The sequence below is a fragment of the Spermophilus citellus genome (genome assembly GCF_964194105.1).
Source record: "Spermophilus citellus genome assembly, chromosome: 8".
NCBI classification, from domain to species: Eukaryota; Metazoa; Chordata; class Mammalia; order Rodentia; family Sciuridae; genus Spermophilus; species Spermophilus citellus.
The window spans coordinates 68,210,378-68,224,035 of record NC_138189.1 but is presented as its reverse complement, the minus strand read 5'-3'; the positions used below and the strand labels follow the sequence as shown (position 1 = coordinate 68,224,035).

Below are 13,658 nucleotides of genomic sequence, written 5' to 3'. Positions count from 1 at the left end.
ATATGAAGATGGTGCTTTAGGAAATCTGGTAAAAGAGACAACATGAGGAGAGGACTAAAGAACTGCACCAACGACTGATGAAAGAAACCAGCAGAAATGAGATACAGAGAAAACATGATGGAGTCCAGTCCTTACTCAGGAGTCAAATGGGTAGCTGGTGAAGAACCCAGAAGGAATTAGTGGGAAATATGGCTCAAGGTCCCTCCACTGCAGCTGCTAGGTGCAGCTAAGGAAAATCAAGGTACCTCAGAAATCAAAACTTGTGTAACAATATCATGATGCTGGAAATGGTTTCCATGGGCTAATATTTAAGGAGAGTTTAGGAATGGCTTGCTTATAACATTTTTCTATTACCTTAATTAAAGGAGTTCTTCCAAAAAAAAATCCAAAAAGGTAAGCAGTAATGTCATTGCAGATAACACTTGATATTGGAACAAGGAACCTTTAAAGAAAAAAAGTCAGCAAAAAAAAAGTCCTTATGATTAAATAGCAAATATTCATGTAAGTTCTGACTCAAATGAACCAATGTAATAATGCTTTGGATTACACTGTGGCCTAGTCCAGAACATAACATTTAACAAAAACATTATTTTTAAGCAGTAAATATCAACTAAATTTGCCAATTCAGCAATTAAGCAGAGCAAAATCTGTAAATAAACTAACATAGTAAGAGAATATTGCTAACAAAAATATTAAATAATTGATTTCTACAGCTAGGGACAGTTAAATTTTAGTTTTATGAGGAACAAGTTATAAAAAGTAAAATTTCTTTTAAGAAAAGCCGTCTTTTAAAATGGAAATGAGTCACTTGTTTCGACAGAGTACAATCTGCTTAATTTATACCAAGCCCTTAATGCAAATTCTCTTCAGGAACAATTATTAATTTTAATTCTTTTTATCTTAGACTGTAATCACATTAAACCCTACTAAATGGAAAGAATCTTTATACTTCAGTAACTGTCCCCCAGCAAAAGTTTTATATGACCATTTTAAAATAAATGATTTCAAGTGTCTGTAACACACATGCGCACATACAAATCTTGGTTAAAAAAAAAAAGCATGATGCTCAAAAGGATGTAAAATTTATTTTAAAAAACCTCAACAACTATAAAAGATTTTAATTAATGGGTTCAAAATAAATAGGTTTAAGACAAAATTCTGGGAGAAATAGGCTTTTTTTTGTATAGTCTTAAGCTTTTTCTTCATTCCAACTAATTTTTAGTTAATAAAAACACTTTCCAAATCTATAAGCCACTGCTATGAAGCTAGCAATGCCATTCATCTAGAATCTGGAAACCTACTTCCACATAAAAGCAAATGAAAACCTTCCCAGCTTCGCTTCCACCCAGAGAACATGCATTTCCAGCACACTGTGGTGACAGGCAAACTTCCATATTCTTTTTGCATTCCATGTAAATAATAAACTGTCAAAAATCTATCCTATGTAAAAGGTCACATTATAGTCTATTTGCATCTGAAAATGTAATTTGGGAGGGCTCTCTGCATTTTATTTATAATTTTAAAAAACATTTTCACTTTATCTTCAACTGACAAATAGTAAGCAATGCTCAGTAATTTTTAATGGAACAGAAAAACAAGAGATAGAACATTTTAGTAGACATCTGCAAAACACTGCTTAATGTTAAAGAGTTTCAAAAGGGCTAGACATAAACATAACACAGCATAATACTGTTCCCTTACCATATCATGCCTTCAAACAGATTTTGGATGACAAGATGTGACTGAGTAACGGTTATCAGTAAAGTGACATGTGTCCATGCGAACTGTTAATAGCCCAACGACACAAAAATTAGTAAACACAAGTGATCAGTGCAGCCAAGGAAGCAAGAGAAATTTTGAAACACAAATTTCTGCCATGAATTTCAGTCAAAATTTGTAAGATAAGGTCATACAAAATAAATGCAGTTAGTAAGTGATATTCATTATATTGCCTACTAGAATCTTAAAGTGATGAAAACATTTAAAGGTAAATTTAGTTTTATACAAATTGGAATGCCAGTTACAGTGAGATATACTACTAAATTTAAAAATACACATAAAAAATAAACCGTAATCTATAGTTACATGATTTAAATAATAAAGAGAAATATACAACATTTAAATGGCAGTGTTCTATGGTGATGAAAATTTTAGGAACCATTTTCCCTGCAGTTTATCATTCAAACTTATTCTAATCAGAAAGATTCAACAGCCCTTAAATTCCATCTTTTGAGACTTGAAAGTTGATCTTCACAGGTCTATTCAATGGCAGTATTTAATTTCAAATTTTCAAAAGCCTCTATGTTTTATCCTTCTGGCCTAAGAGATGGCTATTTGGATGACTTTTGGCACAATCACTATGAGTAGAATATGAACCAAGAGAGGCTAACATTTCTATGTACCATAAACATTGTCATTTTAATTGGACTTTATGATTTTTTAAAATAATTGAAATTTTGATTTATTTTTAACAAACCCAGTTCTCATCTTAGAAAACAGTATTTTATATTTGTTATTTTGCTTTATTCTATCTTTATCTGCTTAAAAGACCCAATTCTTTTATACTAGTTGCTCTGAAATGCATAACTGATTTTTTTTTAATAGACACCATTTACACAGTGGTCTCTCCATACTCATGTCTTCCATCTGTGGTTCAACCAATCACAGACTGAAAATAGTTGGTGGGAAAAAACTGCATCTGTACTGGACACATACAAACTTATTTATCTTGTCATTATTACCTAAATAATGGACTACAATAACTATTTATACTGTGTTGGGTATTCTATGTAATCTGGAGGCTATTTAAAGCATTTTGGAGGAGGAGTACAGGTTCTATGAGATGCCATTTTATATAAGGCCCTTGAGCATCTGTGGATTTTGGTATCCTGGAGGTCTTAGAACCAATTCCCTGAGGATACCAAGGGAGAACTGTTTTTCACAGGAGATTCTATTATTTCTAATTTGTCTTGATTCTTTGCAGATTTTCACTAAGAATTTTACTCCTCAGATCCCCTGAAATTAGAAAGGTAATAAATACTACAATTTCTTAGCAACAATAATTAGCACAGTATGTTGATGAAGAAAAGCAAAACACAAAAATGAAGTATAATTCACACCTAAAATGAGCCTTACTAATACATGAATTCACACATCTAAACACTACATTGTATTTTAGTGTTATAAATGGCTACATTTTAAGGAAATAATAACAAGTTCATCATGTAAAGTGACAAATTTCATAAAACAGACTTTGATTCACTGAACAAATAACTTATGTCAAATAGAATTCTACAATTCTATCATTAACCATAACTACCAAGAAAATACATGCTCTGCTCTTTTTATGCTCACATTAACAGCAAGAAAACAAAGATAATTTCCATAAAACAATAAAGTAGATGCTTCTCAGACTTAGCAACCATCCAAGAGTCTATGAAAACTCTCCATAGTTCTACATATTTAGGGAATTCAAATACTTTGTTAAATTTTTGTCTTTGAAAATATTTAGAAAAAGCTTTTAGTAAATTTTGAGAATAGTTAAAAACTTTAATTCCTCAAATACTTGTCAATTTCATTTTTTAAGTTGAATAGTCATCCAAAATTGAAATATCTATGACATTCAAGCAAGACATCAACCAAAAAACTGTTATTTCCTCACTACAGAAAAAGGAGAGATGAAGTTTTAAATTACACAGTGACTACAGAATAATGGTTAATACACACCATATAAAACTGCAGACGATAATGTTTCTTCACCAAGCTCAGTACAAACATGCAGAAACCTGTTCGAGAACAAAAAACATGTGCTTGCTGTACAATTTGGTACAAAGCATAAGATTCCCTGAGCCCAAATAAACCAACTTCCTACATCTCATACAGGCATATCCTAGGAACTTACTCATATGCCATTTTTCCTACTATCTTATATTAAGCATTTTAAATAAGTTTCCTGAGGAAAACAATCTTTCGATCTCCAAAGTGCCTAACATATTCCACAGCACAAATTCAATAAACATCTTCTTTTGCATTAATTAAATAAACTACTCCCATCCTAATATGTGGATATAAAAAACAATTGAATTTCAGGTAAGTAAAATTTATTTGCTATGTTAATTCATCAAGACTGGACAGGGGGTGTAGCTCAGTGGTAGAGATTTTGCCCAGCTTGTAAGAGGTACTGAGTTTCATCACAACAAAAAAGTCAATTCTTCAAGAATATGCACAGAATGTTTTCAATCTCTATAAAATATGAAATTAATAATAACTATTATGGAAGCTAATATCTATTGAACACATTAGACTCTTGTATAAGCATTTTATACACATTAACTCATTTAATTCTTCCACTATTTATATAATATAGACACTATTATCATTTCCATTTTATAGATCAAAAAATACACAATAGGTTTTATTAATTTACTAAGGCTCACAGGGCTAAAGTAATTCTCAGATCCTACTGAGGCTCAAGACTCATATGGGTCCACAGAAACCCATGTTAGCAAGATTCAGGTGAAGAGTAACTTAAAATTTCTCAGAACTGTATTATAATAGCTATAATAAAATATAGTACTTTTAATAATTTCAAGATTTCCAATAGTATTTGAATTTATATTTATATTCATAATTACAATGAAAACATAACTAAAAAATCCTTGCCTAATTAAGAGAATCTAATAATCAAATACTAAAATGAGAATATGAAGTACTTCTTAACCCATATGCCGGTAAACTTCTAGAGATAGCTAGATATGCTTTTTAACAGAGGTGAGTACTGAGAAAAACATATAAACTCATAAATTCAGTCTGATTTCAGATGAACAATCAGGTACTCTGCAACATCTTTGGAGTAGGTTCCCTGAGAGAGAAAATGAATAATCAACTGATCTCGCCAATATAAAACAAAACACTGTCCTTTGAAAATCCATATTCACTTACCAAGGCAGTACTACGCACTAGAGTAAGCAAGTGTGCTGCTGTTCTCAGAGGAGGAAAGGACCAAACCATAGGTAACTTGGATCAAGACTGAATTTAAATGTGTAAGTGTGTAAGGGAGGGTGACAAAGGAAGCAGGTAGGTTCCTACCTCTTATTTGTCATCTACAGAGTCATTTAACTAAACTGCAACAGTAACAAATATTTTTTGAGTGGAAAAATAACAGAAAGCCATTATGCTATCTGAGAGACAAAGAATGCGGTGAGAGCTAAACCATGAAATTCATGGCCATTGCAGTTGCCAGCTGTATAAAAGACTCCTTCTGAAGAGCATGAGGAAAAGACTACAGTAAACAAAGACGAATGGGGGGAGAGAAATGGAGAGAGAAGGGAAAGCATATGGAAATGGTAGGAGACCTTCAATGACACATAAAATTATAAGAGGTTATGAGGGGCAAGGGGGAGGGAAAAAAAGGGAGAGAATTAAACAATAGCAGGGGAGGTAGAGAGGGAAGATGGGAGGGGAGGGGAGGGGAGGGGGGATAGTAGGGGATAGGAAAGGTAGCAGAATACAACAGTCACTAATATGGCATTATGTAAAAATGTGAATATGTAACAGATGTGATTCTGCAATCTGTATTTGGGGTGAAAATGGGAGTTCAAAACACAATTTGAGTCAAATGTATGAAAGATGATATATCATGAGCTATGTAATGCTTTAAATAATCAATAAAAAAAAATGAAAAAAAAAGACTCCTTCTAATATTGTTTTTCTTAAGTTTTTCTTCCATAGCAGGTAGATTTGTCAGGCAGCTCAAGTAATAATGTAATTTCTATACTGATTTATGCCAAATGATCCATGGCTAAAGTTGGATGTAGACTGGACTTGGTGCAAAGGCTCATGGGGAAAGGGAAAAGCAGAGACATGGGACATGCTGCTGGAACCCCCTTTACTGTCCAACAGACCCCCTAACTCTCCCAGGACAGCCCTGGGAGTTTTTCAATATCATCAAATGTGAATTATCTCCTCACAAATACAACTCTACAACATATGGCCTTTTTTGTTTCTTGAAATTATGTACTATTATTTACCCTTAAGCATTTCTCCCAACAAAATCACCAATAGAATCATCCAATATTTTCCTAATGGACACTTTAAAACAGTCTTGGAAACTCACTCTTACTTGACCCAGGATATAATTAGTTGACTACTGAAGATCATACACTTCTTTGACTTAAACTAAGGATGTATAAAGTTTCCGTAGCATATCTAAAGCTAAATATTATTTAAAAAAAAAAAACATGCTTTTGCCGCTCCAACTCCCAAAAGAAATAGATATGGTGTATCTGCTCATTCTCACTGTGTATCAGTTGCCTGCTAGCCACCATCACTGAGGTTTTGAGGATGAGAAAGCTGAAAGTTGATCTATTTAACTGGTTCTACAGGGGAAAAAGGAGGGAGGATGAGGAAGAATAGGTGTAGAGTTGGCTGCTTTCCAAGCTGCTCCATGGCATGAGTCAAGGAAAGTGGATAAATAGTTTCTCAGTGAGGTGGGTGAAAAGAGGGATTTTACTAGGATTTAATACTGGACTCTAAGAACAGCTTGGGGACTCTGAAGGCTGGATATAATAAAATAAACGAAGAAAATCCATTGCTGCTGATGCTGATCCACCACAGGCAAACTGGGGAGAGGGACTAAGAAAACCTACATTTCAGGTGGCACCATGGTGTATCTTGGAACAGTGATATCAGAGATCAAAGACACTGCTGAACTGATCCATAGGATGAGTTACACTAGATCCTTGTGCAGTAAAGACACCCCAGATGAACATGAGACATGAGAATCAATGAACTAGAATAGAAGACACAGAGAAAAACCCACACATACACAGTTACCTCATACAAAGGTGGCATAAACACACATTGGAAAAAAACTAGCCTCTTCAACAAACGGTGCTGGGAAAACTGGAAATCCATATGTAATAAATTGAAATATAACTTGTCTCTCACCCAGCACAAAACTCAATTCAAAGTAGATCAAACACATAGATATTAGACCAGAAACCATGCACTTACTAGAGGAAAATGTAGGCCCAACACTCCAACATGTTGGCTTAGGAACCAAATTTCTCTACAAGATTCCTAAAGTGCGAGAAGCAAAATCTAGAATCAATAAATGGGATGGTATCAAACTGAAAAGTTTCTTCACAGCAAAGGAAACAATCAAGAACACGAACAGAGAGCCTACAGAATAAGATAAAAATCTTTGCTACCTGCACATCAGATAAGTTCATTTCCAGGGTATACAAAGAACTCAAAAAACTTAACACCAGAAAAACCAAATAACCCAATCAATAAATGAGCAAAAGAGCTGAACAGACATATTTCAAAAGAAGAAATATGAACAGTCAACAAAAATGTGAAAAAATATTCAACTTCTCTAGCAATGAGAAAAATGCAAACTAAAACTACACTGAGATTTCATCCCACTCCTATCTTATTGGCAATTATCAAGAAGACAAGTAATAATAAATGTTGGCAAGGATGTGGGGAAAATGGTACACTCACACTGCTGGTGGGACTGCAAATTGGTACAACTGCTCTGGAAAGCAGTATGGGGATACCTAAAAAAACCATGAACTACCTTTTGACCCAATAATACCACTCCTCAGTATATATCCAAAGAAGCTGAAATCAGCATAGTATAGTGATGTAGTCATATCAATGTTTATAGCAGCTCAATTCACAATAGCTTAGCTATGGAACCAACCTAGATGCCCATCAACCGATAAACAGATAAAGACATTGTGGTATAAATACATACATACACACACACACACACACACACACACACAACATACACACGATGGAATATTAGTCATAAAGAATAAGGACTTTATGACATTAATCAGCAAATGGATTAATTTGGAGACTACTATGCTAAGTGAAAGAAGCCAATTCCAAAAAAATCAAAGGTCAAATGTTCTCTCTGATATGTGGATGCTAACACACAACAAGGGGTGTAGGAAGGAAGAACAGAAGTTCAGTGGATTAGATGAAAGGGAATGAAGGGAAGGGAGGGTGGACAGGAATAGGAAAAACAATGGAATGAATCTGATCTAACTTTCCTGTGTACATATGTGAATACACCAGTGTATTTCAACATTGTGCACACCCACAGGACTAGGATCTTAGTTACAACAAGAAATATTCCATGTTTGTATAAATATATCAAAATAGATTCTACTGTCATGTATAACTAAAAAGAACAAATAAAATTTTAAATTGAATATATGAACTTCATAATTTTCATTTGTAACCATATGGCCATGTGAACATTTTAAATATAAAAAATGCCTATATATGTTGCATTTCAATAAATCTATGGGAAGAATATTTTATACCTTTAGGTCCAGTCTTATTTTTCCCTTATTAGCAAAGGATATTTATATGGCTGTGTTTCCAATTAAAATTACAGATCTTATTAAAAAAGTGTTCATTGGAAGGGCTTCCTGATATATAGCTCTGGAAGTATAATCATGTTTAACTACACTTATTGATCATCACTCATGAACACAATACTGTGCCTGGTATTGTCTGCAACAATCAATTGTGTACATCCTATTGCCCAATATCAAGGATTTCCTCAGGTGGTTATGGAAGAGCCAATTGTCTAATAGACTACAGAGAAGTATATTCAAAGGACAACAAAAGAGAATGAGATTTATTAAGAAAGTGGGGCAGAAAAAATGAAGCACTGAGAAGTCCAAAAGATGAGGCTGAGGAAATTTCAGAAAAAATGGACAAACAATAAAAAAAATTACTGCGGATTTATGATATGCCAGACACAGATAGATAGATATAAATAAATAAATAAATAAATAAATAAATAAATAAATAAGAAAGATAGGTACTAGTATTCAAGAATTCAAAGTCTAATTGAAAATACAAAAATATCAAGAAAAAATAAAGTTTTTTTTTGGGCTGGGGATGTGGCTCAAGCGGTAGCGCGCTCGCCTGGCATGCGTGCGGCCCGGGTTCGATCCTCAGCACCACATACCAACAAAGATGTTGTGTCCGCCGAGAACTAAAAAATAAATATTAAAAATTCTCTTCTCTCTCTCCTCTCTCACTCTCTCTTTAAAAAAAAAAAAAGTTTTTTTTTTTTTTAATAGCCATTAAGATGGACCCAGGTATGAATAGTGGAGCTCACTAACTCTTCCCTCAGTTTTTACTTGGTTACATTTTTCATTCCAATCACTAAACAATCAAAATTCCAAAAATTTCTAACATCATATTAAATAAATGCAAAAGCATGCTGTATTATGTAGGCCTTTATTCAGACACTAAACTACAATTGAGCTGTTTACAAATAAATTTAAATAAATATGCAAGAAATTTTCATATAAATCAATTAATCATATCAGCCGAGATTAAGGAAAATCTTGGTTTTTTTCTTTTTGTGGCACTGGGGATAAAATCCAGGGTCTTGTGCATGCTGGTGTGCTCTACCACCAAGCTACATACATCCCAAGCCCAATAAAGTATTTATTAAATACAATATGTGTGTCACTCTACTTGGCTAAACAGGTACTAAGGTGGTGATATTAAGGGTCAAACCCACTAAGTCCATTTACCCATCACTGCTAAACATATGGCTGCTCTAGTTTCTAAAAAGCCCTAAATCCAAATCACCAAACTGATGTAAAATTCTTTTTTTATATGTATCTAGTCTTTATTTTTTTTTTAAAGAGAGAGTGAGAGAGAGGGGGACAGAGAGAGAGAGAGAGAGAGAGAGAGAGAGAGAGAGAGAATTTTTAATATTTATTTTTTAGTTCTCGGCGGATACAACATCTTTGTTGGTATGTGTTGCTGAGGATCGAACCCGGGCCGCACGCATGCCAGGCGAGCGCGCTACCGCTTGAGCCACATCCCCAGCCCTGTATCTAGTCTTTAAAGCAATTTTTTTGTCTAATTAGTTTCAGTCTCAATGTTTTTTTTTTTTTTGCAATCTATCAAATTCACTTTATGACAAAATTATCTAAATGTCAGAATGACCTCCAGGTTCTAGAGAGTGAGTCATCTTGAATGCTAGGAAATAAGTCATTTAATTTGATGAGGGGTCAAGCCCAGAGATATCTACATCACATTTCAATAAAATTTAACATCAATGGAATAGGATGGGCTATCTCTGCTTTTAAATTCTGTAAAGACCTAAACTTTTCAAAGTCATTTTATCACTATAATAAAACTAAAAATTCTGACAGGGCCTTTGGAATATTATTTAACCAACTTCCAAAGATTTCCACAGTATTAGTGAAAGGTACAAATATCTCAACATAGCATTCTACCTCTTCACTTATGTTTTAAAGTCTAACTTCATTTGCTAGACCAAGCTCATAATGCTGCCAACCAGCTCAAAACCACAAATAAAACAGTGATGATGGTAAGAAAATATCACTAAAAAGCACTGTGTGTACCCTGCACATTCTCAGCCTTTTAACATTTATCCAACAGATATGTACTGGGAATCTAAATGCCAGACCCTGCATTGAGCCCTGGGAGTAAAACAAACAGAAGTCACGCAGTTGGTATTTATAGTTCAATAGGCCATATTTAGGCCATGCTTGAAACAATAATAGATATAGAATTCTATGTTTATTTTGTATTAGAAGTTTCATCATCTTACTCAGTATCTCCTAGTTTACTATAAGGGTGCATTTTAAGAGTAACATTTGTAGGGTTATACTAATGTCAATTTCCTATGTGATAATAGAGTTTTGCAAAACATTACAACTGGTGGAGACTGGGAAAAACATAAAAGGGAACTATTGGTTTTTATAACTGCAGATGAATATATAATTATTTCAATAAAATGAGTAATCAGGGATACAAAATATAATTTTTCATAAATTGTCATAAAATAACTGGTGGGTTCTAAGATCAACTACAGTATCTTTATTTTTTTTAATTCATAACCCTCTTAGTAGTAATTACAAACCTTAAGGATTCTAGCTCTTACTCTCTTTAGTATGAATTTCAGCAGTAGTTTCCTACCTAGTCTCACTGCTAATGTCTCCAATCCCCTTATATAAGCACAATCTCATTATATCTTCTTTTAGTATAAAATCCTCCAGTGGAATTCCAGGGATACAGTCCAAACCCTACCCATGACATACAAAGCTTCTCAAAATGTGGATCTTGCCTACCTTTCCAGTTTCTAATGCCTGCTACAGACCCAGAACACCCCCTGCCAAGCCCCATGGCTGGCACAGCTAGCTGGCTGCTCCTCCCAGATGCCCTTCCCAAACAGTAACTGGACAGAGGCCTGCATATCCTCTACTTTTCATGCACCTGCCATTTCTCTTCCCTTTCTTCATGAACCCACTGATCCTTGTTTGTGTTTCAGCAATGCACTGGGAGACACAATTAACAGCTCTAAGACTCTGGAAGGTACATTATCCACATTTTTTCTCCTTATATCCTTAACACTTCGACACTCTATCCAGAATTTGGGGGGAGCACTCAAATGTATGTTGAAAGAATGACTGATGACTTTTAATGAGCTTTTTAAAACACCAATTGCAAAAGTGAAACCAAGGCAGAAATCACTATATTGTTAAAAAAAAAACCTGATTTTTATTTTACAAGTCCAAAGGTTTAATGTATGAAACAAAAACAACTAAAAAGGGGTTGGTTGGGAAGGGATATGTAAAATGTATAAGCAGAAACAACAAAGAAAATAAATTTCACTTATCTGTCCCCACTCAATTGAGAAGTTATAGCAAACCACCAAGGGGAAGTAAGCCAAGGGAATAGTAGTCACCTTATATGCTGACATTCTGCCAATCAAATATCGCTGTACAGCAACATAGATGTAACTATAGATATGGAAAAAATGAGATCAATTTAGAGGTGTCGATATAAAAACAACTATGCGCTATATTATGTGGAAAACATAAGTAGAGAATAGTCTGCTCTTATTTGTATAAGGCAATGGGTAAGGAGTGGGCATGGTGGCACATGCCTGTAATCCTAGTTACTAGGGAGGCTGAGGCAAGAGGATCACAAATTAGAGGCCAACATGGGCAACTCAAAATCTGTCTCAAAATAAAATAATAAGAGCCTGGCAGTGGTTGAGTGCTTGCCTAGCATGCACAAGGTTCTGGGTTCAATCCCAAGCACAGCAAGAAAAAAAAAAAAAAAGGACTGAGAGGTGAAGGGAGCTAGGAACATGTAAACTTGAATACTTGGGAGACTTCTGAAATAACTGTAGTAAGCCCCTGGAGACAGTAAGTAAGGCTCTGAGATAGGAAGATGGTTTCACAGAATACTACGTTTTAGTCTGAAATTTTTTTAGTATGGGTGTATATTATGTTTTCACTTTGTAAAACTAGTTTCACAAAAAACAAGTAGAAGTCTCGTCATGCTCGCCATTCAGAACCCACCACTGTACTCTAATATCCACACCTGAGGGAGAGGTCACTCTAATGAATAGCCAGCACTAATGTGCATCTTGGATATCCAGCCAACTCAAGACTTAAAAAGACTTTAGCAACAGCCTCCCTCTTAGTGCAATCATGAGAGGCTCTGAGTTAGAAATTATCTGTTTAAGCCCTGTTAATTCACAGGACTATGAGAGAAACTAATACATTGTTTTAAGCCAAGAGAAAAAGGAAAGAACTAGGTAAAAGTTTCTGTTTTGAGCAAGTAGAATCTATTCTATCCTGGCATACCACTAAAACAACATTTAAAGAAATTAAGAAAAAAACTGGCGAGAACAAAGAGAACTGAAGACATGCCAAGGAGAATTGAAAAAAAAAAATGCCTGCAAATTTGGAAACTGTAAGACATGGGTAACTTTCAGCAGAAATGAGGTACCAGGGGTGACTAAAGGTGTTTTCTAGAGAGACTGAAAGGCTCAGTGGTGGGCAAGAGTGAGGCCTCTGGCTTCTGAGCTGGAGTGCTAAGTAAAAGCCTAACAATAGGTGCAAAGCTCCGGCCAAAGCAAGCAACTATGAGAATAGACTAAAGGTATTTTTAGAAATGTATGAACACGAAACATTCATCTGTTATGCATCATTTCACAGGAAACTTTTTGAGGCTATGCTTCAACAAAGTGAGGGTGATATTCAAAAAAGTAGAAGACAAAGAACAAAAATAGGGACCTAATCACAAGGGCAGCTGGATGGTAGGCCTGCAAGCAGCCTGTCTACAGGGAACAGCCACTCAGAGGTCTCCAGAGACAAAGGGAATTGAAAGACTATCTGATCTGTGGAAACATTTGAAAAAAAATTACCAACAAACACGGAAAAGACCTGAAGGAAAAATTAAGCATCTCTACTCCAAAATTTACCTATGTTTAAAAGAAAGAGTAAGGCAGTTATTCAGGATAGGGAAAACAAGAATGGAAACGTAATCATAGATACTATTTGATTCTATAGGAAATGACATTTTAGGTAGCCATTTAATAATGCAAACAACTAAAAACAACTGAATATGGAGAAGTGAGCCATGTTTTAATAAGAAGTCAATAGATAATTTCTAAGATAAATTAAGAAGTAGACCTAATACCTAGAAAAATGGGAAAAATTTAGAATGTGGTGCTTATATTATAAATTATAAATCTTTGAAATTGATTTTTAAAGCTGATATATGTAATATAAATGCTTTATATTTTAATTAATCATAATTATTACTAAGTAATTATAAGAATAATT

At 34.4% G+C, this 13,658-nt stretch overlaps 1 protein-coding gene across 2 annotated transcripts in view; it reads right to left on the bottom strand.

Annotated features, from left to right (window-relative positions):
• Positions 1–13,658, bottom strand: part of CDS1 (CDP-diacylglycerol synthase 1) — a 71,518-nt gene that overhangs the window by 16,712 nt on the left and 41,148 nt on the right. Inside the window, exons 6-8 of one of the 2 annotated variants that reach the window (XM_081304541.1) lie at positions 3,727–3,785; positions 1,702–1,784; positions 355–442 (exon numbers count right to left, since the gene is read on the bottom strand). In XM_081304541.1, coding sequence (XP_081160667.1) covers positions 355–442; positions 1,702–1,784; positions 3,727–3,785 — 230 coding nt within the window. The remainder of the gene's footprint in view (positions 1–354; positions 443–1,701; positions 1,785–3,726; positions 3,786–13,658) is intronic. The other variant, XM_081304542.1, reaches the window with a different exon arrangement.